Genomic DNA, 22,025 nt, shown 5'->3' with positions numbered 1-22,025 from the left:
CAATGAGAGAATAGGGAGGAGGAGGGGAGAGGGGAGGGGTGGGGATGGGGAGGGAGAGGGGAATGAATGGGTAGGAATGAGGGGAGAGATGGGGAGGAATATGAATGGTGGGGAGGAAATGATGTGTGTGTGTGTGTGTTAATTGTTTTCTTGTACGGGAATATATAAAAATAAAATAGAGAGAGAGAGAGAGAGAGAGAGAGAGAGAGAGAGAGAGAGAGAGAGAGAGAGAGAGAGAGAGAGAGAGAGAGAGAGAGAGAGAGAGAGAGAGAGAGAGAGAGAGAGAGAGAGAGAGAGAGAGAAAGAGAGAGAGAGAGAGAGAGAGAGAGAGAGAGAGAGAGAGAGAGAGAGAGAGAGAGAGAGAGAGAGAGAGAGAGAGAGAGAGAGAGAGAGAGAGAGAGAGAGAGAGAGAGAGAGAGAGAGAGAGAGAGAGAGAGAGAGGTCACCATAACAAACTACAACACTGAAATAAATTAAACAAACAGTGACGATGGTTTTAATCTCAGCGTTTGGCCAATATACAACAAAATCACCTCAAAGCTTCACCATGGAAATTTTTAACTGACTGTGTGACTGTGTGTTGCTGTGGAGATCTGAGTGACTGTGTTGCTGTGGAGATCTGAGTGACTGTGTGTTCTCTGTGTTGCTGTGGAGATCTGAGTGACTGTGTGTTCTCTATGCTGCTGTGGAGATCTGAGTGACTGTGTGTTCTCTGATATTCTAAGCTTGTCTGTTCATCCTGTTCTAAGCTTGTCTGTTCATCCTCTGTTCTAAGCTTGTCTGTTCATCCTCTGTTCTAAGCTGGTCTGTTCATCCTGTTCTAAGCTTGTCTGTTCATCCTCTGTTCTAAGCTGGTCTGTTCATCCTCTGTTCTAAGCTGGTCTGTTCATCCTCTGTTCTAAGCTTGTCTGTTCATCCTCTGTTCTAAGCTGGTCTGTTCATCCTGTTCTAAGCTGGTCTGTTCATCCTGTTCTAAGCTGGTCTGTTCATCCTCTGTTCTAAGCTGGTCTGTTCATCCTCTGTTCTAAGCTGGTCTGTTCATCCTCTGTTCTAAGCTTGTCTGTTCATCCTGTTCTAAGCTTGTCTGTTCATCCTCTGTTCTAAGCTTGTCTGTTCATCCTCTGTTCTAAGCTTGTCTGTTCATCCTCTGTTCTAAGCTTGTCTGTTCATCCTGTTCTAAGCTTGTCTGTTCATCCTCTGTTCTAAGCTTGTCTGTTCATCCTCTGTTCTAAGCTTGTCTGTTCATCCTGTTCTAAGCTGGTCTGTTCATCCTGTTCTAAGCTTGTCTGTTCATCCTCTGTTCTAAGCTTGTCTGTTCATCCTCTTTTCTAAGCTTGTCTGTTCATCCTCTGTTCTAAGCTTGTCTGTTCATCCTGTTCTAAGCTGGTCTGTTCATCCTCTGTTCTAAGCTTGTCTGTTCATCCTGTTCTAAGCTGGTCTGTTCATCCTCTGTTCTAAGCTGGTCTGTTCATCCTCTGTTCTAAGCTTGTTTGTTCATCCTGTTCTAAGCTGGTCTGTTCATCCTGTTCTAAGCTGGTCTGTTCATCCTCTGTTCTAAGCTTGTCTGTTCATCCTCTGTTCTAAGCTTGTCTGTTCATCCTGTTCTAAGCTGGTCTGTTCATCCTGTTCTAAGCTGGTCTGTTCATCCTATTCTAAGCTGGTCTGTTCATCCTGTTCTAAGCTGGTCTGTTCATCCTGTTCTAAGCTTGTCTGTTCATCCTGTTCTAAGCTTGTCTGTTCATCCTCTGTTCTAAGCTTGTCTGTTCATCCTGTTCTAAGCTGGTCTGTTCATCCTCTGTTCTAAGCTTGTCTGTTCATCCTCTGTTCTAAGCTGGTCTGTTCATCCTCTGTTCTAAGCTGGTCTGTTCATCCTGTTCTAAGCTGGTCTGTTCATCCTCTGTTCTAAGCTTGTCTGTTCATCCTGTTCTAAGCTGGTCTGTTCATCCTCTGTTCTAAGCTTGTCTGTTCATCCTCTGTTCTAAGCTTGTCTGTTCATCCTCTGTTCTAAGCTGGTCTGTTCATCCTGTTCTAAGCTGGTCTGTTCATCCTGTTCTAAGCTCATCTGACTTTTAACACAAAAACGTAAAGAATTTATTATCATTTATTATTTAAGGGAAGCTGGCAAAGGGCAAGAAAAGATTAAAAAAAGAAATAATAATAATAATAATTAATAAAGACCTACTTGAGTGCCAGTTCCCTTACAGATTAAAAAAAGAATTAGCCAAAAGTCTAGGAAATTGAATATATATAGTGGTAAATCTTTTTCTTATCTTGTTCGTCAGTTTTTCTATCTAACTGAAGAAATGAGAGAGTTAATACAGTGGTTCATAATGTATCCTAGCCTTGTCTGTCCAATTTTCTACCTAAACTAACAAAACCACAAGAATTTAACTAGAGGGAGACTGAATAATATAAAGTTTGATGGTCTATTCTTATCTTGCCTATCCATTTTTCTACCTAAACTAACAAAGAACACAAGAATTTTAAGGGAGACTGAATAGATAGAGTTTAATCTTCTATTCTAGCCTTGACTATCCATTTTTCTAACCTAACCTAACCTAACCTAACCACAAGACTGTCAAATGTAAAGCCTTCATTGATGTGTTTACGAGCCATAGGTGTTGAGTTTAATTCACACACCACCACCACCACCACAGCCTCACAACACAGCCACACTACAAAGGGGGAGGGCAACACATCACAGCCAGGTCACTACAAGGGGTTAGACACAGCACAGACCTTACATGCAGACCAGACAGCGCGTGCAGCATTAACAGCATGACACAGGATGGGGGTGAGGAAGAGGAGGATGAGGAGGAGGAGGAGGAGGAGGAGGAGGAGGAGGAGGAGGAGGAGGAGGAGGAGTAGGAGGAGGACTAGGTGTAATGTGAGATGAGAAACGACTTACTTTCGTATCTTTTCACTGGAGGTTGCAGTGAGGGAAGTATTAAGAGGGTCAGTGTCACAGGTGCCGTTAAACATTATGGGAAGGTTACACATTCGCTAAGGAGGAAAAACTGAGAGGGATGTTGTCGGTTAATGTCTTGTCTCTCTCTCTCTCTCTCTCTCTCTCTCTCTTACTGTCACAGATTAAAGATTTGGTAAGGAGGGAAACTAGAAGGAATATTGTTGGTTTCTCTGCCCTAGTTTGTGTTTTGTGTGCATCTCTCTCTCTCTCTCTCTCTCTCTCTCTCTCTCTCTCTCTCTCTCTTAATCCATTCTAGTTTGTGTTTTTAAGTGTTTTCTCTCGCTCTCTCTCTCTTGCTATGGAGAGAAACTAATTGTCAGTTAATCCATTCTAGTTTGTGTTTTTAAGTGTTTTCTCTCTCTCTCTCTCTCTCTGCTCCTATTCATTGTCAGACATTACAAAAGAGACTAAGCAAGGAGGAACAACGAGAAGGATACTGCCTGTGAATCCTTTCTCATTTGTAGAACTCTCATTGACATACGTTCTAAGCATCTATGGGACTACTAACTCTCTCTCTCTCTCTCTCACACACACACACACACACACACACACACACTCACTCACTGTCAACAGATCAGAGGAGGGGGAAAGAGGACAGGAAGACACTTAGGTACCTCAAGGTTAGTGGAAGGCTGACCTGGACTGTTGGGAGTGTGAGGGAGGTGCAGTGGTGGTAGTGGTGGTGGTGGTGGTGGTGGTTCAGAGGGTAGTGTTGGTGACAGGCACAAAGAAATAGTCATTGAAAGGAAAAAAGAGGTACAGTGCTTGATTTTGAGGTTAAAAGAGAAATAATACTGAAAAAAGGTTAGAATTAGTGAAGGAAGGTATATTCAGTGAAGGTTGAAAGTTAATGGGATAAAAACATGGTATAGTAACTTGATTTTGAGGTTAATAAAGAGAATTAACACAGAAAAAAGTTGAAATTAGTGAAGAAAAAATAAGACTGATTTTTGACTTGGTTTTTGAGGTCAAATAGAGAAATAGACAAAAGATTAAAATTAATGGAAAAATATTTGGTAAAGTGCTTGATTTTATAGTTATTAATGTGAAATAACACAGAAAAACATTGAAGTTGATAAAAAAAACAAGACAGTGATTCTTAACTTAATTTTGAGGTTAGTGAAGAGAAATAATAGAAAAAAAAAAGGTTAAAATTACTGTAAAACAAACAAGACATTCATTTTAACTTGATTATGAGGTTAATAGTGAAATAACACGAAAAAGATTGAAATTAGAAAAAAACAAGATATAATGATTTTTAACTTGATTTTGAGGTTAGTGAAGAGAAATTAATAGAAAAAAAGGTTAAAATTACTGTAAAACAAACAAGACATTGATTATAACCTGATTTTGAGGTTAGTGAAGAAAAATATTGAAGTTAATGAAAGAAATGAAAGCATACAGATTCTAACGACTTTGAGACATGAAGAAGGAAAATAATTGAAGGGAAACACAGAAAAAATATAAACTAATGAGAAAAATAAATATAGAGGTTGACTTTAAGGTTAGTGAAGAGAAATAATTTAGGAGAAAACATTGAGGTTAATGAAAAAACGAGACATACTAATTCTAACTTGACTTTGAGTCATGTAGAAGGAAATAATTGAAGGGAAACACAGGAAAAATATAAACTAATGAGGAAAACAGACACAGTGCATGATTTTAAGGTAAGTTGTGGGAAATAATTTAGCGAAACACACATACAAACAAACTAAAATAACCGTTACATCACAAATTTGATGAGAGAGAGAGAGAGAGAGAGAGAGAGAGAGAGAGAGAGAGAGAGAGAGAGAGAGAGAGAGAGAGAGAGAGAGAGAGAGAGAGAATCAACCCAATCTTGTCCTTTCCTATAAAATTCCACTGCACCAAAAATAAAGAACAAAATTGAGAGAAAGAATAAAAAAAAAAAAATAAATAAATAAATAAATAAATAAATAAATAAATAAATAAATAAAAAAAAAAAATAAATAATAATAATAATAAATGTGTAATATCATGTGGAGAAGTGGAAGAGAAAACGGATGTGGAGTAATGGTGGATGAAAATAGTGATGTTAATGGGATAAGGGAAAGAGGGATAAGATAGTGATGTTAATGGAGTAATGGTGGATGAAGATAGTGATGTTAATGGAGTAAGGGGAAGAGGTGTTGGGGGAGAGAGAGAGAGAGAGAGAAGAGAGAGAGAGAGAGAGAGAGAGAGAGAGAGAGAGAGAGAGAGAGAGAGAGAGAGAGAGAGAGAGAGAGAGAGAGAGAGAGAGAGAGAGAGAGAGAGGAGAAATTGAGTTATGGGTGGGTTAGAAGTGGGCTGGGGTGGGGTGTGGGGTTGGGGAGGGGGAGGAGATGAATGAAAGGATGGAGGGAGAAAAAAATGGAGGAATGGAGAAGGAGAGAGTTAGGGGTGGGGTGGGGTGGGTTAGGGGTGGGGTGTGGGTGGGTGGGTTAGGGGGACCTTAGGGTAGCCGTCTCGCTGTCTCACCTTCCTGCTTAGTGGTCTCGGCCTCTGTGTTTGACTCGCTCCCTTCCTGCAAAGAGAAAGAGAAAGAGAGAGAGAGAGAGAGAGAGAGAGAGAGAGAGAGAGAGAGAGAGAGAGAGAGAGAGAGAGAGAGAGAGAGATTGTTATTTAATTTATATGTTCTTTTATATTTAAGTCTTCTATCTATTAATCTGTGTTTATCTATCTGTTCTATAGGGGTAAGTTTTCTCTATTTATATATTATTTTTAAAAGGTGAGGTTTTTATCTATTTATCTATCTCTTGTTTCTATAGGCAAGTATTTTTCTATTCTATCTGTTGTTCTGTTTATCTGTTATTCTATTTATCTATTGTTTTCTATTTGTACGTTTATATCTATCTATCTATCTAGCAAGTTATTCTATTATCTATCTGTTCTTTTCTATAGGCAAGTTTCTTTTTTATCAATCTGTCTTCTTTCCTACATCCAAGTTTTTTTTTCTATTCATCTATTTGTCCTTCTCTGTAGATCATTTTTTTTCATTCCTCTATTTTGATGTTAGTGTGTTAGATGAGCAAGTTTTGGAGTTTTGAAATTTACCTAACTTAACGATGTAATGTCAGTAAAATCATCTTAACTTTAACGTAATGCCAATAAAATCGTCTTGACTTGATCTAATGTCAATAAAATCGTCTTGACTTAATCTTATGCCAATAAAATCCTCTAATCACACACAAAACTCAAGATAAAACATGCATCCCAGTACTGAAAGGCTCTAACAAAACACTACAAATAATAAGAAAAATAAATATAAAAACAGCAGCACTATTAACAAAACATACATCACAAAACACTAAAAATGATAATAATAAAAATAAATAAAACAACATCACTATTAGCAAAACAAAACACAAAATATTAATACAACTAAAAATAAGAAAAATTAATAAAATACCCAGCCAAATGAACATAGCTCACCTGAGGGAGGGCGGGGGATGGCGTAGCTTCAACAGGTGTGGCAGTGTTGAGTGGCACTGGGCCCGTTGCCTCTGTGCCCTCCTCCCTGGGCTGGGCGGGGTGGCAGGGGCTGTGGTCTGGGGGGAGGAGGTGGAGGCGGGACGTGGCGGCAGACCCTGGGCGGTGCGTTGGCGTTCCTCTGCCTCGCGCCGCAGTACCTCCTTCTGTCTCTCCACCATTAACGTGAAGGATGTCTCGTCTAGTTTAGGGGCCATAGCCTGTCAAGGGGGGAGGGGTGTTAGTGGAGGGGAAGGGAGGGGAAGGAGGGGTGGTATATTAGAACATAAAAAAAAAAAAATGAGAGAAGGGAAAGTAAAGGCAAAAATAAATAAATAAATAAAATAAATAAATAATAGTAAAAAAATAAAATGTTACCCACAATTCAAAGGAGAAACGAACACACACACACACACACTCCAGCGTACTTCTTCCAGAGAGAGAGAGAGAGAGAGAGAGAGAGAGAGAGAGAGAGAGAGAGAGAGAGAGAGAGAGAGAGAGAGAGAGAGAGAGAGAGAGAGAGAGAGAGAGAGAGAGAGAGAGAGAGAGAGAGAGACAGACAGAGAAACCAGATGAAAGAGACAGATAGACGTGTACTGTTCACTGTTCACTGTTCAGTGTTCACCTAGCAGTGACAAGGATGTGAATCGAGGAGTTGTGACTTTGTTGTCCCGGTGTGTGGTGTGTGTCTGGTCTCAGGCCTAAAAAAAACAATGAGCTCTGAGCATTACCCACAATTCGTCACAGACTGCACACACACACACACACACACACACCTTTACTTTCTTTAGCTCACTCTGGAAACTATCGCCAGCCTCCACAAACTTCCTCTTCTTGGCTTCAAACTTCTCCTCTATTTGCTGCAGTTCCGTTTCCAGTTTTTTCTGTGGGGGGGGAACAGAGAAAGGTTAGGTTAGGTTAGGAGGAGAGAGAGAGAGAGAGAGAGAGAGAGAGAGAGAGAGAGAGAGAGAGAGAGAGAGAGAGAGAGAGAGAGAGAGAGAGAGAGAGAGAGAGAGAGAGAGAGAGAGAGAAAGGCCTGCTCGATCCCTGTACAATACAAGGTAAATACATACCTGATGCATAGTGAGGGACTGGACTTGTCGGCGCAGAACAGACAGGCGCTGGCTGGTGACAACACTGCGGACGTCGGGAACCACAGTGTCCGAGAAGATTTCATTAATGAGGCGATGGTTGCGCAGATACCGGGCGTGTGACACATGTTTGACACTCAGCCCGTCGTCGTAATCTTGAAGAGGTGCGGGTGTGGCTTATTAGGGGGTGTTAATGGTGTAGACAGCTTATCAGGGAGTGTTAAGGGGTGAATAGTGGTGTAGGAGGTATAATGGGTGGTAGAAGTATAGGACAGGTTGTCATCGGTGTTGACAGGTGAAATTAAGGTATAGAAAGTTCATTGGAGGTAAAAATGTATGCCAAGTGAATGAAAAAGATAAATAGATTTTTTCTCTTTATGAAGGAGAGGAGAGTCAACTGGCCTAGGGCAACAATATATGAAAAAAGAAATAAAAAAGAAAGAAAAAAATAAATAAGTAAATAAATAAATAAAATAAAAAAATAAAAGGCCCACTTGGTTGCCAGTTCCCCTAAAGATCAAGTGAGTTAAACAAAATTCCGGGACAAATGTCTTGAGACTTCCCTCTTAATTAGAAGTCAAGTCATAGGAAGGGGGAAATACAGAAGCAAACAGGGAGTTCCAGAGTTTACCAGTGAAAGGTATGAATGATTGAAAGTACTGGTTAACTCTTGTATTAGAGAGTTGGACAGAAAAGGGATGAGAGGAAGAAGAAAGCCTTGTGCAGCGAGGCTGCAGGAGGAAGGGAGGCATGCAGTTAGCAAGATCAGTAGAGCAGTTAGCATGAAAATAGCGATAAAAGATAGAAAGAGATGCAACATTTTGGCGGTGAGAAAGAGGCTGAAGACAGTCAGTCAGAGGAGGGGAGTTGATGAGACAAAAAGATTTTGATTCCACCCTATCTAATAAAACTGTATGAGTGGAACCTCCCAAACATGCAAAGAATACTCCATACAGGGGCAGATAAGGCTCTTGTACAGAGTTAGCAGTTGGAGACGCAAGAGAAACTGGCGGAGACGCCTTAGAACCCTTAACTTCATAGAAGCTGTTTTAGCAAGAGATGAGATGTGAAGTTTCCAATTAAGATTATGAGTAAAGGACAGACCGAGGATATTCAGTGTGGAAGAGGGAAACAGTTGAGTGTCATTGAGGAAGAGGGGATAGTTGTCTGGAAGGTTGTGTCGAGTTGATAGATGGAGGAATTGAGTCTTTTGAGGCATTGAACACTTAGTAAGTTTTCTCTGCCTCTGCCTTAGAAAGATCAGAAGTCAGGTGTTCTGAGGGGTCCCTGTGTGATCTCATGAAAAACTAACTAAAAAAGGCAAAAATATAAAAATGAAAGGTGAAAACAGCAAGTCGTCATATTAGTCAATAAATAATAATACTAATGGGGGAAAATAATAAATAAAAATAATAATAATAATAAAATAAAGGAATATATAACACACAACACAAAACAATGTCAAATAAATTGGCAAATAAGAAGAAAATAAATAAACAAATAAGGCAAAAAAATATATAAAAATAATAACAAATACATAAATAAATAAAATAACAATAATAAAAATAGTAAGAAGAATAACAATAAATATACCAACAAAAATAAAAATAAATAATAATAATAATAATAATAATAACAACAATATGTAAGATGAAAGCAACATAAGGCACAACTCAAACAAAAACCCCCAAACACACTCACCCTTACCGTCCTCATCCTCGGCCGGCTGGATGTCAATGCGGCGGTCAAGCTTGGTGCCCGTGGTGGCTGCCGAGGATGACCGCTCCAAGATTTCCTTCTCCTCTAGTGCGGCGGAACCTGTTGGGGACATCAATATACTAATACCAACACATCAACACCAACACTGCCACCACCAACACTGCCAACACTACTAATGCTTCTTATGTTAGGTTAGTTTGTGTTGGGTTGATTTGCGATTTCTTTTTCTTTTTCTTTCTTTCTTTCTTTCTCTCTCTCTCTCTCTCTCTCTCTCCAGATATTTGGTTGGGTTGGGTTAGGTTCCTTTGTTTTATTATGGCAGTTTTTTTCTCTCTCTCTCTCTCTCTCTCTCTCTCTCTCTCTCTCTCTCTCTCTCTCTCTCTTTCTGTCCAGTTTTATTAGGTTTATGATGGCATTTTATTATTTTTTTCTCTCTCTCTCTCTTTTCCTTCTTCTGTCCAGTTTTATCAAGTTTATTATGGCATCTTTTCTCTCTCTCTCTCTCTCTCTTATTCCTTTCAACTATCCACAAAAAAAGGACAAATTATTAAACATTTACATGGGAAAATGTCAAACACACTCAAATAAAACGCATTAGTGCACACACACACACACAAGCAAGATTAGAATATATAAACACTAATATCTACAGTTTTGAGGTAAATGAGAAATGATATGATGAGAATGCAAAAATAAATGAGGAACAGTGAATATGAGGCAGCGTGAGGGAAAAGATGCAGGAAAAATGGAAGAAAATGAGCATGAGGAGAGGGAATGTAGGAATATGACAGTATGAGTGAGGTTGAGGCAGAACATGAGGGAAACAGATGCAAGGAAAGTGAAATACATGAGTGTGTGTATGAGTTTGTGATAAAATGAGGGAAAAAAAAAAATATGTTGAGAGAGAGAGAGAGAGAGAGAGAGAGAGAGAGAGAGAGAGAGAGAGAGAGAGAGAGAGAGAGAGAGAGAGAGAGAGAGAGAGAGAGAGAGAGAGAGAGAGACTATTAGACAGAAAAAAAAAAAAAAAAAAAAAAAAAGAGAGAGAGAGAGTAAGTTAGAGTGAGTGAGTGAGTGAGAGTGAGAGTATGAGGCCCTGAGTACTCACCCTTGGTCTTGGCGTTAAGATAAGCCTGATAGCTCGGAGAAGCGTGATAGTTTTTCATTGCCTTTTCATATTCAAGCTGGAAATGAAACCACGGGAGCAGGTAGAGGTAGGTAGTGGTGGTGCGTGGTGTTGTGGTGGTGCGTGGTGTTGTGAAGTGGCAGGATGTGGTGGTGGTGTGTGGGGGTAGGATGTGGTGGTGCTGTGTGTGATGTTGTTGTGGTGGTAGAGTGGTAGAATGTAGTGGTGGTGGTGGTGTGGTAAAGTGGTAGGATGTGGTGGTGGTGTGTGATGTTGTAGTGGTGGTGGTGGTGTGGTAGGAAACTTTGTGGTGTGGTGTTGTTGGTGGTGTGTTGGTGTGGTAAAGCTGGTGTGTGGTAATGGATTAGTGGTAGAAGACTATGTGGTGTGTTGGTAGTGGTGTGGTGTGGTGTGGTGTGGCAGTGTTTTAGAGTTAGTGTAGTGATGAGGTGGTGTAGCTGCGGTTGACTTAATATGGGGTTCAGGGGGTTGTACAAGACTGGGGAGAGGAGGAGGAGGAGGAGGAGGAGGAGGAGGAGGAGGAGGAGGAGGAGGAGGAGGAGGAGGAGGAGGAGGAGGAGGAGGAGGAATGGGAGAGAGGCCCCTTGACATGCTGCGTGCTGTTAAGGTGCTGTGCTGTGCTGTGTGGTATGGTGAACGCAGCAGCAAAATTACTGTGTTGTGGCATTTTGATGACGTTTAGTGGGATTTTAAGACCTTTTTTTTTTTTCGTTGTTTTTAATTAAGTTTGGTGTGATAATTTTTGAACAATTTTTTTTTCTCTATTTTTCTCCTTTTTTTCATTTTGTCAATTAATCTTTTTCTTTTTTCTTTTAATTTTTCTCAAATATCTTTTTTTTTCTTTAGTTTTTTCACTTCAAGATGATTTTTGCTTTTTACTTTTTTTTTTATTTTCATCTATTATTTTTTCTTATGCCTTTTTTTCTATTTTTTTTTTTCTGCACTATTCCATTTTTTCCCTCATCAATCCAGGTAGTGTCATTATTTACCAGCATCAATCAGTCAGCATCACCATCTTCACCATTAATCCAGTTAGCATCATTATCTTTCATCAATCTAACTTTTACCATTATTTTATCATCAATTAAATCGATGCCTTCATTTTTCAGATGGAGGTGGAAGATTGACAAAGGTGGAGTGACAAAATTGATTCCAGTGGCTGCTCTTCCCTGTGTGTGTTCCAATGTCTGATCTCAATGTAGCTATGGCCTCAGTGTCTGACCTCAGTGTTATGCATTTAGTATGTGTCTATTCTCATTGTAATGGTTATGATCTGCTACAAATCTGATCCCAGCTAGCAACCTCAATGTAATAGTTATTTGGGTTATACGTTTGATCTCAGCTTCTAATCTCAGCATATTCGTCATGTCTGACACATCAAGCGTGACACACACACACTTTCCCTCCGTCTCAATGTGATGAGCACCGCCTCTAAAAACTGACATATTTTTACAAATATTTCCCAAACATTCTTTTTTACATGATATTTTCCAAGAGAAACTGTAAAACCAAAATTTCTGGTTTATAAAATGTCCGCTCTCCTTCACTTTGTCAGCCTTCACCTCACTGGTCAATGACAACCGACCACCAATTGCTATACAGAAATCCATTACATTGTTGTTGTTGAGGGGGTGGAGGGGGGGCTTCACCTATACCCCCCACCAGGGCATTAACCTCGACCTGACCTGGACCCGTGCTTCTCTCTCTTTGGGACTTGCAGGGGTTGACAGGTGTGTGTTAATGAGGGGCTGACTTGTGTGTTACATGTCTGGTCTCAGCTTGTAATCTCAAGGTGGTCGTCACAATGTGTTCAATATTTCATCTCAGCGTGTAATGCCAATGTAACAGCAATGATGTGTGTTGTAGATCAAATCCCAGAGCCTGACAGCCACAGACACAGCAAAAAGCACCACAGGAAACAGTCATGCAGGCCACAGCACACCACAGCAGACCCATGCACCACCACCACCACCACCAAGCCACAACACATGCAAACACAAACACTGCAGGCTGGAGAGAAGGACAGAAGGCTGAGTGGTGTAATGGGAAAGGCTGACTGAGTGAATGAGTGAGCGTGCCAGCCTGCCAACCTTCTCTCTCTCTCTCTCTCTGTCTCTGTCTCTCTGAAGCAGGCGATGAGTCCCTAACCTGGCAACACCTACCTTTGTTCTTGGCGGCCAGGTACTGTTGGTAAGCCGGACTACTGTGGTAAGCCTCTAGTGCCTTAGTGTATTCCGCCTGAAAATTTTACATGAGGTCAGCGTCGCCATTCTCACCTTTGTTTTTTTAGTGATTTTTATTTGATTTAGTTTTATTTATCTATTTTTATTATTTTTTTTTGAGGGTTAAAAGGGAAAAGCTACTGAATGAAACAAAAACTCTGCCTCTCTCTCTCTTTCTCTGTTTTTGCTTTTTCCTTGATTATCTTTTTATCTATGCTTTTTTTTTCTCTCTCTCTCTCTCTCTCTCTCTCTCTCTCTCTCTCTCTCACAACCTTCAAGTCTACCTAAGTTTACATCCATATTTACAAACACGTTCTAACACTATTCATATTTACAAGCCTGGTTTCCTTGAGTAATGTACAAAACTATTCATTTATCTATCTATCTATTTATCTTTCTAGTCTCTATCTACTTGTTCCCATTTTCTGTAACTGCTAAGTCTATTTCAAATCTATTCTATAAGGTGAACTGTATTTCCTGTGTTTTTCCTTTATATAAACAAATAATCTATCATATCTTTCTTACACTCCTAACATATATTTAATTCCTATAACTGTTACTAATACTCTTTTCTAAATACTTCTATAACTTCAATTCACTTTATTTCTACTTCCTTTCTATAAATTTAATTAATTTCCATTTTTATATATTTCTATAACTTCAATTAGAGTCTTTTTTAAATGCTTCTGTAAGTCTTAATAATTCCTAACTTTTAAACCTCCTATAACTTTAATTAATCTCATTTTTCACCTATCTATAACTTCAAATCAATCTCATTTTTAAAACCTTTCTATAACTCTTAATAATTCCTAACTTTTAAACCCTCCCATAACTTTAATTAACCTCATCTTCACAATTCTTTAATAATTCCTAACTTTTAAACCCTCTATAACTTTAATTAACCTCATTCTTCCCCCTACTATAACTTCAATTAACTTCATTTTCAAACCCTTCTACAACTTTTTAATTAAACTTTTTCTAAACACTTTCATAACTTATTCAACCTCATTTTAAAATCTTTCTATGACCGAAACTCAATCTAAAAACACCTTTCAGAATAATATAAACCTTTAGCAGCATTTCCTTCCCTCCTATCACCACCATCACATCACCACAACACCGCACCACTTTATTTTACACCCTCCAATAATGTAGGTCTATTTAAAAACAGCTTTAAAAATAATATAAATCTTGAACATAATTTCTTTTCCTCCTATCAGCACCACCACAACACCAGAACATTACACCACTATATTCTACACCCTTCTATAATACAAGTCTATTTACAAACACCTGTCAAAGTAACGCAAACTAGAACACTTCTTTCTATCAACACCACCACACCACACCACTACACCACTTAACTCTACACCCTCCTATAAGCTTAACACCATTTTAAAAACACCTTTAAAAAAAACATAAAACACATAACACCACTTCTTTTTGCCTCCTATCAACCACCACAACACCACACCACTTAATTCTACACCCTCCTATAAGCTTAACACAATTTAAAAACACCTTTAAAAAAAAAAACATAAAACACATAACACCCCTTCCTTTTGCCTCCTATCAACACCACCACCCTGTCAACTCACACTGCCACAGCCACACCCGTTCTACCACCAGCCACAGGACACCAGTACATAGATATGGTCATTCCACAATATATATAGAGGTACAAAATGCTCATCAAAATAATAGGCCAGTTAAAATACACACTAAGTTGTTTAAAGAGACACAGCATGACATATAGAAGGAGGAGGTGAGAGAGAGACAAAAGGAGAAATAAAGGAAATAGATAAGAATAGGTGATAAAAAGATGTGAAGAGGAGAAGGAAGATAAGAGAGAGCATGATATATAGGAGGTGAGAGAGAGGAGTGAGAGACAAAAGGGAAAATAGAGGAAAGAGAGAATAGGTGATGGATAAAGATGATGAGAGGAGAAGGAAGAGTGTGAGAGAGGAGAGAGTGAAAGAGACAAAGAAAAAAGTAAGTAGGGGAAGGAGGAAGGAAAGAAGAGATGATGGAAAAAAATGAGAAAAGGAGAAGGAAGAGGAAGAGGAGGTGTATAGTTTGAAAAGATAAAAGCAAATAGGAGAAAGGAGGAAGGAGAGAAAGAGATGAGAGGAGGAGGAGGAAGAGGAAGAGAAAGAGGTGTATAGAATGAAAAAATACATTAAGAGTCAAGAGGAAGAAGACAGAAGAGAAAGGAAAAAAAAGAGGAAGAGGAGGAACATTTCTACACCAGCTACATGAACCCTAAATAGACACTAATGGTCAAACAAATACAAATGCAGAGAGAAGAGATAAATAAATGAAGAAGGGTTTACATACTCATCACAGTGACCTAACCTAACCATCCTCATCCCCACACACTCCTCTGGTCACTCATTCATACACTCACTCTCTCTCTCTCTCTCTCACCATGACTGTTTTCCAAGGCCACAGAGATGACGAGGCAAGTTTTCAAGCGTTTCTCCAGTTCGTAATGCAGAAAACTTGTTAATCTGTCACTAGAACCATAAAAACACCCTTAAAAACCCACGGCACTTTACCCAAACAGTTTTCCAAGTCCACAGAGATGACAAGCTGGGTTTTCAAGTGTGTTTCTCCAGTTCGTAATGCAGAAAACTTGTTAATCTGTCACTAGAACCATCAAAACATCCTTAAAACCCGGTGGAAATTCAACTAGAGCCTTTGGAAAACAGCGATACACCAAAAAATTCAAGGACAAGATAGATCCACTAAAAACACACACACACACACACACACACACACACACACACACACGAACCAGGAGGACTGTGTGGGGACCTTAAGGATGAGTTTTAAAATGTCACCCCTGCTTTGAAAAATACACAACCTACCCCACCATCACCACTAACACATGCACCACCACAGCTCTGGGACACAGGGGGACGGAGGGAGAGGAAGGCTGAGGACATTACTACTCCAAACTATATTTTGATACACTACTATTACTATTACTACTACTATTACTACTTTCTCAGCCTTCTATGGGGGCTAAGGGACTGAATGCCTGGCTCTGGAAGGTAAAATAAGTGTTATACCAAGAGGGGGGGGACTTGAAATGAAGGAAGAGGAGGGAGTGTTGATAAATATGCTAAGAAAGAGAGAATGAAAGAGGAAAGAAAATAAAATGAAAGAAGTGTTGATGGAAATGTAAAAAATGAGAGAGAGAGAGAGAGAGAGAGAGAGAGAGAGAGAGAGAGAGAGAGAGAGAGAGAGAGAGAGAGAGAGAGAGAGAGAGAGAGAGAGAGAGAGAGAGAGAGAGACTAAAGAAAGAGAGAGAGAGAGAAGAAGAAGAAGAAGAAGAAGAAGAAGAAGAAGAAGAAGAAGAAGAAGAAGAAGAAGAAGAAGAAGAAGAAGAAGAAGAAGAAGAAGAAGAAGAAGAAGAAGAAGAAGAAGAAGAAGAAGAAGAAGAAGAGTGATGAAAATAAAGAGTTTGTGAAATAAGTACAAGTTTAGACAGAAAAATTATAAAAACAAACAAACAGATGAGGAAATTAAATAAAGGAAGAGAAGAGAAAGAGAAGAGGAAAAAAAAGTGAATAAGAGTTTGTGAAGTAAATAAAAGCTTAACAAATTAAAGAAATGAGAGAAAAAGGGAGAAAAAATAGCTGAGGGAATGAAATAAAAAGGAATGAGAGAAAATAAGAATGAAAAGACAGGAATAAGAGAAAAAAAGAGAAAAAAAAACAGGAGGGAATGAAAGAAAGGGAGAGAGAAAACTGAGAAAAAACAGGAATGAGAAAATGGAATAAAAGGAAGGAAGAGACAAAATGAAAAAAAAAAAAAAAAAAAACAGGAATGGGAATTAAATGAAAGAAGGGAAGAGAGAAAAGGTGAAAAAAAAGAAGAAGAATGAGAGAATGAAATGAAAGGTGGAAAAACAGAAAAAAAAAAAAAATGCCAAAAAGGGTTTAAGAGATGAAAGAAATGTAGAAAAGGAGAGAAATGAGAATAAAGGAGAGAAAACAGGAGATGAAGGAATAGAATAAAGATGGGAGGAGAAGTAAAAGGAGGAAAACAAGGCAAATAAGGGTTTAGGAGACAAAAGAAATGAGAAGAGAGAAATTAAAGAGAAAAACAGGAGATGAGGAAATGAAATAAAGATCGGAAGAGAAGCAGAAGAGAAAAATAAAGCAAATTAGAGTCAACAGATGAAAGAAAATGTAAATAAGAAGAGAAAAGAGAATAAGAGAAAAAAAAAAAGAGATGAGGAAATGAAATAAAGATGAGAAGAGAAGCAGAAGAGAAAATCAATATCAAAAGAAGGAAGAAGATAGACGAGAAGAGAAAAACAAGAATTATGAAGAAAAGAGGATAGGGGAACAGAAGATAGATGAGAAGATGAGAGAAAGGAGAATTATGAAGAGGATGGAGTGTCATGGGGGGTGAGGGTTGTCAGGGGTTGGGGGGGGGAGGTAAATGTACAATAACACAATTTCTCTCTAGATCTATGTACAGGAAAACACAAATTTATATACACCAGACTGATCAAATGTGACTTTCTGTTGATTTTCACTGTGGCATCAGGAAATGTAAATAAATAAGGAAGAGAAATGTAAATCAATAAATAACTAATAAAAATAAATTGATGGAAACTAAACAAAAATGTAAAAATAATGAATAGAATAAACAAATAATAAATAGAAAAGGAAATAAAATATAAACAAATCTAAATAAATAAAATAAAAAAAAAAAACAACAACAACAACAACAAAAATGGTCACCTCACCTTCTCCGTCTCATATTCGTCAACATAATCCTGCTTGTCCGCCTCAGGAAGGTCACGCCACATGGACCCGATAATCTTGCCAATCTCCCACAGCTTAAGGTCATTGTTGGCAGCCTTCACCTGGTCCCACACCTGCTCAACACACCAACACACTCGTTACTGGCAGGTGTGGAAAGGTGTAGGAAGTATATATGTAAAATTGAAAGGAAGAAAGGAAGAAAGGAAGAAAGAAGGAAAGGAAGGAAGAAGAGGTGAAATGAATGAGAGAAAATAAGTAGATTGAATAAAGGGTTGGGTTGGGTTAGGTTAGGTTAGGTTAGGTAAGGTAAGATAAGGTAAGGTTAGTTAGGTTAGGTTAGGTTAGGTAAGGTAAGGTTAGTTAAGATTAGGTTAGGTTAGGTTAGGTTTAGTAAGATCAGAGAGAGAGAGAGAGCTATACGCACCTTTCTGGAGTATCTCATGTAGGGCATCAGTGGCTTGTCCGGGGCTTTGGGTGGCTTGGGAATGCGACCTTCTCCACTGTGCTGTAAAGGTCAAGGTAAGCCAGGTCAGCTCAGGTCAACCCAGGTAAGCCAGGTCAGGTTAGGTAAATTGACCTTTTAAGAGGTTTTTATGGTAAATTTAACTGAAGCATTGTGTATTATTATTATTATTATTATTATTGTAGAGATTGTAAATATAAGTGTGCAAATAAAAATGTATCAATAAATTTACATATTGTCCACACAAACTGAATTTCCGCTCAATTTTACGTAATTATTATCATCGCCGGAGCTTAAAAATTAGATTGCTTTTCCGAAGAACCAACATTTTCAGAGCTTCAAAAAATAAATTAAACTCAAATACAAAATAAATAAATAAATAAAAATATAAAGAAAAATGAAGAAAATATGAAAAAAAAAACTCATACAAGCTCCCCCCACATTCCTTCCCTAAAAATTCAAACAGCTTCCAAATAAAAAAGAATTAAAAAAAATAATAACAATAATAATAATAAAATAAAATAAAATAATAAAACCAAAAACAAGCAAACAAGGTCCCTCACCCCCTCCTGGGACCCTTACAAATCAAAACAGCTTCCAAATAAACAAAAAATAAGTGAAAAAAAAAAAAAAAAATAATAATAAATAAATAATGAAAATAAAAGCAAAAACACCCAAGCAAGGCCCCCTACCCACAATGACCCCCCTCATAAATCAAAACAGCCTCACTCATCAAAAAAAAAAAAATAAATAAATAAATAAATAAAATAAAATAAATAAATAAATAAATAAATAAAAAAAAAAAATAAATAAAAAAACAAAAGCCCCTATAGAATCTCCCTCTGCCCCCCATTTCCCCCACAATCCAAAGAGCCCCCCACTCACCCCCCCTTTGCCGGTTCCCATTTTCTGTGGATTGAAGGAGGGGTTGCCGTGGACAGGGGTGGAGAAGGGGCTGGGAACATTGGCCTCCCCCACACCCTTAGATGACGATGGGGCTGACGGGGTGCGCGCCAGCCGGTCTGTGGGGGTGAAGAGGGGTGACGTTAGGTTACGTTAGGCTTGACATTTATTTATTAATTTATTCATTTACTTACTTTTTTTTTCTTTCTTTTTTTTCCTCAATTTTTCGTAGGTTAGGTTAGGGTAGGGTAGGACTGGGTTGGGTTGGGTTGGGTTAGGTTAGGGTAGGGTAGGGTGGGACTGGGTTGGGCTGGGTTAGGTTAGGGTAGGGTAGGACTGGGTTAGGTTGGGTTGGGTTGGGTTAGGGTAGGGTAGGGTAGGGTAGGGTAGGGTAGGGTAGGGTAGGACTGGGTTAGGTTAGGGCAAGGTTGACATTTATTTATTTATTTATTTAGTTACTTATCATTTTCATTTCCTTACTTTTGCCTGTATTTATTTTTTCACTTTCTTTTTTTTTTCACTTTTTTTTTTTTTTTTGCCTCTTTTTCCTATTCGGGTAAGGTAGAGTAGAGATTTATTTATGATTTATCTATTCACTTATTTTACATTTTTCTTTCTTTTTCTTATTTTTTCTTTTTTTCTAGGCTAGGTTAGGTTAAGATTAAGATTTATTTATTATTTATTCACTTATTCTTCATTTTCTTTTTTTTTTACGTCAGGTTAAGATTTATATATTTATTATCTATATTCACTTATTCTTCATTTTTTTCTTTTTTCTACGCCATGACAGGGTAGATGTATTCATTATTCATTTACTGACTTATTCTTCATTTTTTCTCTTTCTTCCTTTCTTTCTTTTTTCTTTGCCTCTATTTTTTGAAGGTTAGATAAGGTTAGGATAGGGTAGAATAGATTTTTTTTTTTTATCTATTCATTGACTTATTTCTTACTTCTCTTCCTTCCTTCTCTTTTTTTCTCTATTTTTTTTTTTCAAGGTTAAGTCAGGTTAGGTTAGGTTAGGTTAGGTTAGGGCAGGGCAGAGATTTATTATTTATTTATTTACTAATTTTTCTAACTTTCTTTTCTATGGCTCTATTTTTCCCAGGTTAGGTCAGGTTAGGTTAGGTCAGGTCAGGTCAGGTCAGGTTAGGTTAGGTTAGGGCAGGGTAGAGATTTATTATTTATTTATTTACTAATTTTTCTAACTTTCTTTTCTATGGCTCTATTTTTCCCAGGTTAGGTCAGGTCAGGTCAGGTCAAGTCAGGTTAGGGCAGGGTAGAGATTTATCATTTATTTATTTACTTATTTTTCAACTTTCTTCCTTCCTTTCTTTCTTTTTTTTTATTTTTGCGTCAATTTTTTTTCCAAGTTAGGTTAGAGATTATTGATTTATTTCACTGATTTATTGACTTTTTCATTCTTTTTGCCTTTTTTTATTGGGTTAGGTTAGTGTTAAGATTTATTTATCATATTTATTGACTTATTTTTCATTTTTCTTCCTTCCTTTCTTTCTTTTTTGTTTGCCTCTATTTTTCAAGGTTAGAGGTTAGAGTAGAGATTTTTTTTTTTTTTTCTTTTTTGTTCTCTTAATTTTTCTACACAAGTTAGGTTAGGGTAAAGATTTATTGATTTTATTTATTTATTGACATTAATTTTCTTTCTTTCATTCTTTTTCTTTCTTTTTTGCCTTTTTTCTATTTATTTATTTCTATTTCAATTTTTTCTTTCTTCTTATCTTCTTTCTTTGCCTGTATCTTTCCTACGATTATCTATTTATTTGATTTATTTACTGATTTATTTGAGTTTATTCCATTTTTATTTTTTGCTTTGTTTTTTCCATGTTAGGTTAGTGTTTTTACCTATTTATTTATTTTTCTCTTTGGTAGAGATTTATTATTATTTTTTATTGTTTGCCTTTTGTTTTGGTAGAAATTTCTTTATTTTTGTTTTTGGTAGAGAAATTCCTTTATTTTTCTGTTTTCGGTAGATTTTTTTTATTTATTTATTTTTTGCCTTTTGTTTTGGTAGAAATTCCTTTATTTTTGCCTTTTGTTTTGGTAGAAATTCCTTTATTTTTCTCGTTTTGGTAGAGATTTTTTTTGCCTTTTGTTTTGGTAGAAATTCCTTTATTTTCCTGTTTTCGGTAGAGATTTTTTATTTATTTATTTTTTGCCTTTCATTTTGGTAGAAATTCCTTTACTTTTGTCTTTTTGGTGCAATTTATTTCTTTATCTTTTCTTTTTGATATTTATTTATTCATCTTCTCTTGACAGATTTATTGATTTACTTCTCTACATTTATTCATTTTCCTATTCTACTTTCTCATTCCTTATTTTTCTTTGCCTCTTTTTTCTAAGTTAGATTAGTTTAGATTTCTTTTTCTCTGTTTGTCTTCTATTCTCTTACCTTTCCTTTTCTTTGTTAGTTTATAATCTTTTTTTAATGAATTTTTCCTTAATTAATTTTATTTATATATTTTGCCTTAATTTTTTTCTTCATTAGTTTAGGTTAGATTTTTTATTTTTTTTTTTTTTTTTTTTATTTATTTTACCTTCACTCATTTTTTTTCCTTAATTTCTTTCCTTCCTCAATTTGGTTAAGTTAGATTTCTTTTAAATTATTTCTTTGTTTTTCCTTGTTTTTATCTTTTCTTTACCTTTATTTTCCTTTCTTTGTTTTATTTCTATTTTTTTCCTTTATTTTCTTCATCATTAAGATTTTTTTCTTATTCTGCTTATATTTATTTTTTTTTTCCTTCATTTGGTTTAGTTAAGGTTTCTATTTCTTTCTTTCTTTCTTCATCTTACCTTAAAAAATTTCTCTTCACCTTTTTTTTCTTTTTTTTCTCTTATCTTTATCACTTCCATTATTTCCATTTGTTAGTTTAGACATGATTAGATTTCCTTTATTCATCTTATCTTCAAATAATTATTCATCACTTTACTTATTTATTCTTCATCTCTCATCACAATTTTTCTCTTATTAACCTTCCATCATTTTATTTACTGTTCAATCTCTCTTCATCACATTATTCTCCTTTTTAAATTATTCATCACTATTTACTGTTCAATCTCTCCCTTCATCACATTATTCTCCTTTTTAAATTATTCATCACTATTTACTGTTCGTCTCCTCTCGTCAAATTTCTTCTCTCCCTTCCTGTCACTTTCTATTTATCTATTTTTCTAATTTGTCTTACCTTTCAATATCATCTCTCATTTTCTCTTATCCTGTCTCTCTATTGTATTCCTTGTCTTTCTCCTTC

General features: G+C 37.0%; 1 protein-coding gene across 1 annotated transcript in view; it reads right to left on the bottom strand.

The window, feature by feature from the left end:
- The window catches only part of LOC123520036 (proteoglycan 4-like), a 41,197-nt gene that overhangs the window by 5,661 nt on the left and 13,511 nt on the right, over positions 1-22,025 (bottom strand). Inside the window, 10 exon segments of the mRNA XM_045281884.1 lie at positions 5,444-5,489; positions 6,398-6,505; positions 6,508-6,654; positions 7,210-7,317; positions 7,507-7,679; positions 9,232-9,342; positions 12,550-12,625; positions 17,375-17,506; positions 17,818-17,898; positions 18,742-18,878. Coding sequence (XP_045137819.1) covers positions 5,444-5,489; positions 6,398-6,505; positions 6,508-6,654; positions 7,210-7,317; positions 7,507-7,679; positions 9,232-9,342; positions 12,550-12,625; positions 17,375-17,506; positions 17,818-17,898; positions 18,742-18,878 — 1,119 coding nt within the window.

This window comes from Portunus trituberculatus, chromosome 7 (genome assembly GCF_017591435.1).
Source record: "Portunus trituberculatus isolate SZX2019 chromosome 7, ASM1759143v1, whole genome shotgun sequence".
Taxonomy (NCBI): Eukaryota; Metazoa; Arthropoda; class Malacostraca; order Decapoda; family Portunidae; genus Portunus; species Portunus trituberculatus.
Note: the sequence above shows the minus strand (reverse complement) of the source record. Positions and strands in the feature narration are given on the sequence as shown.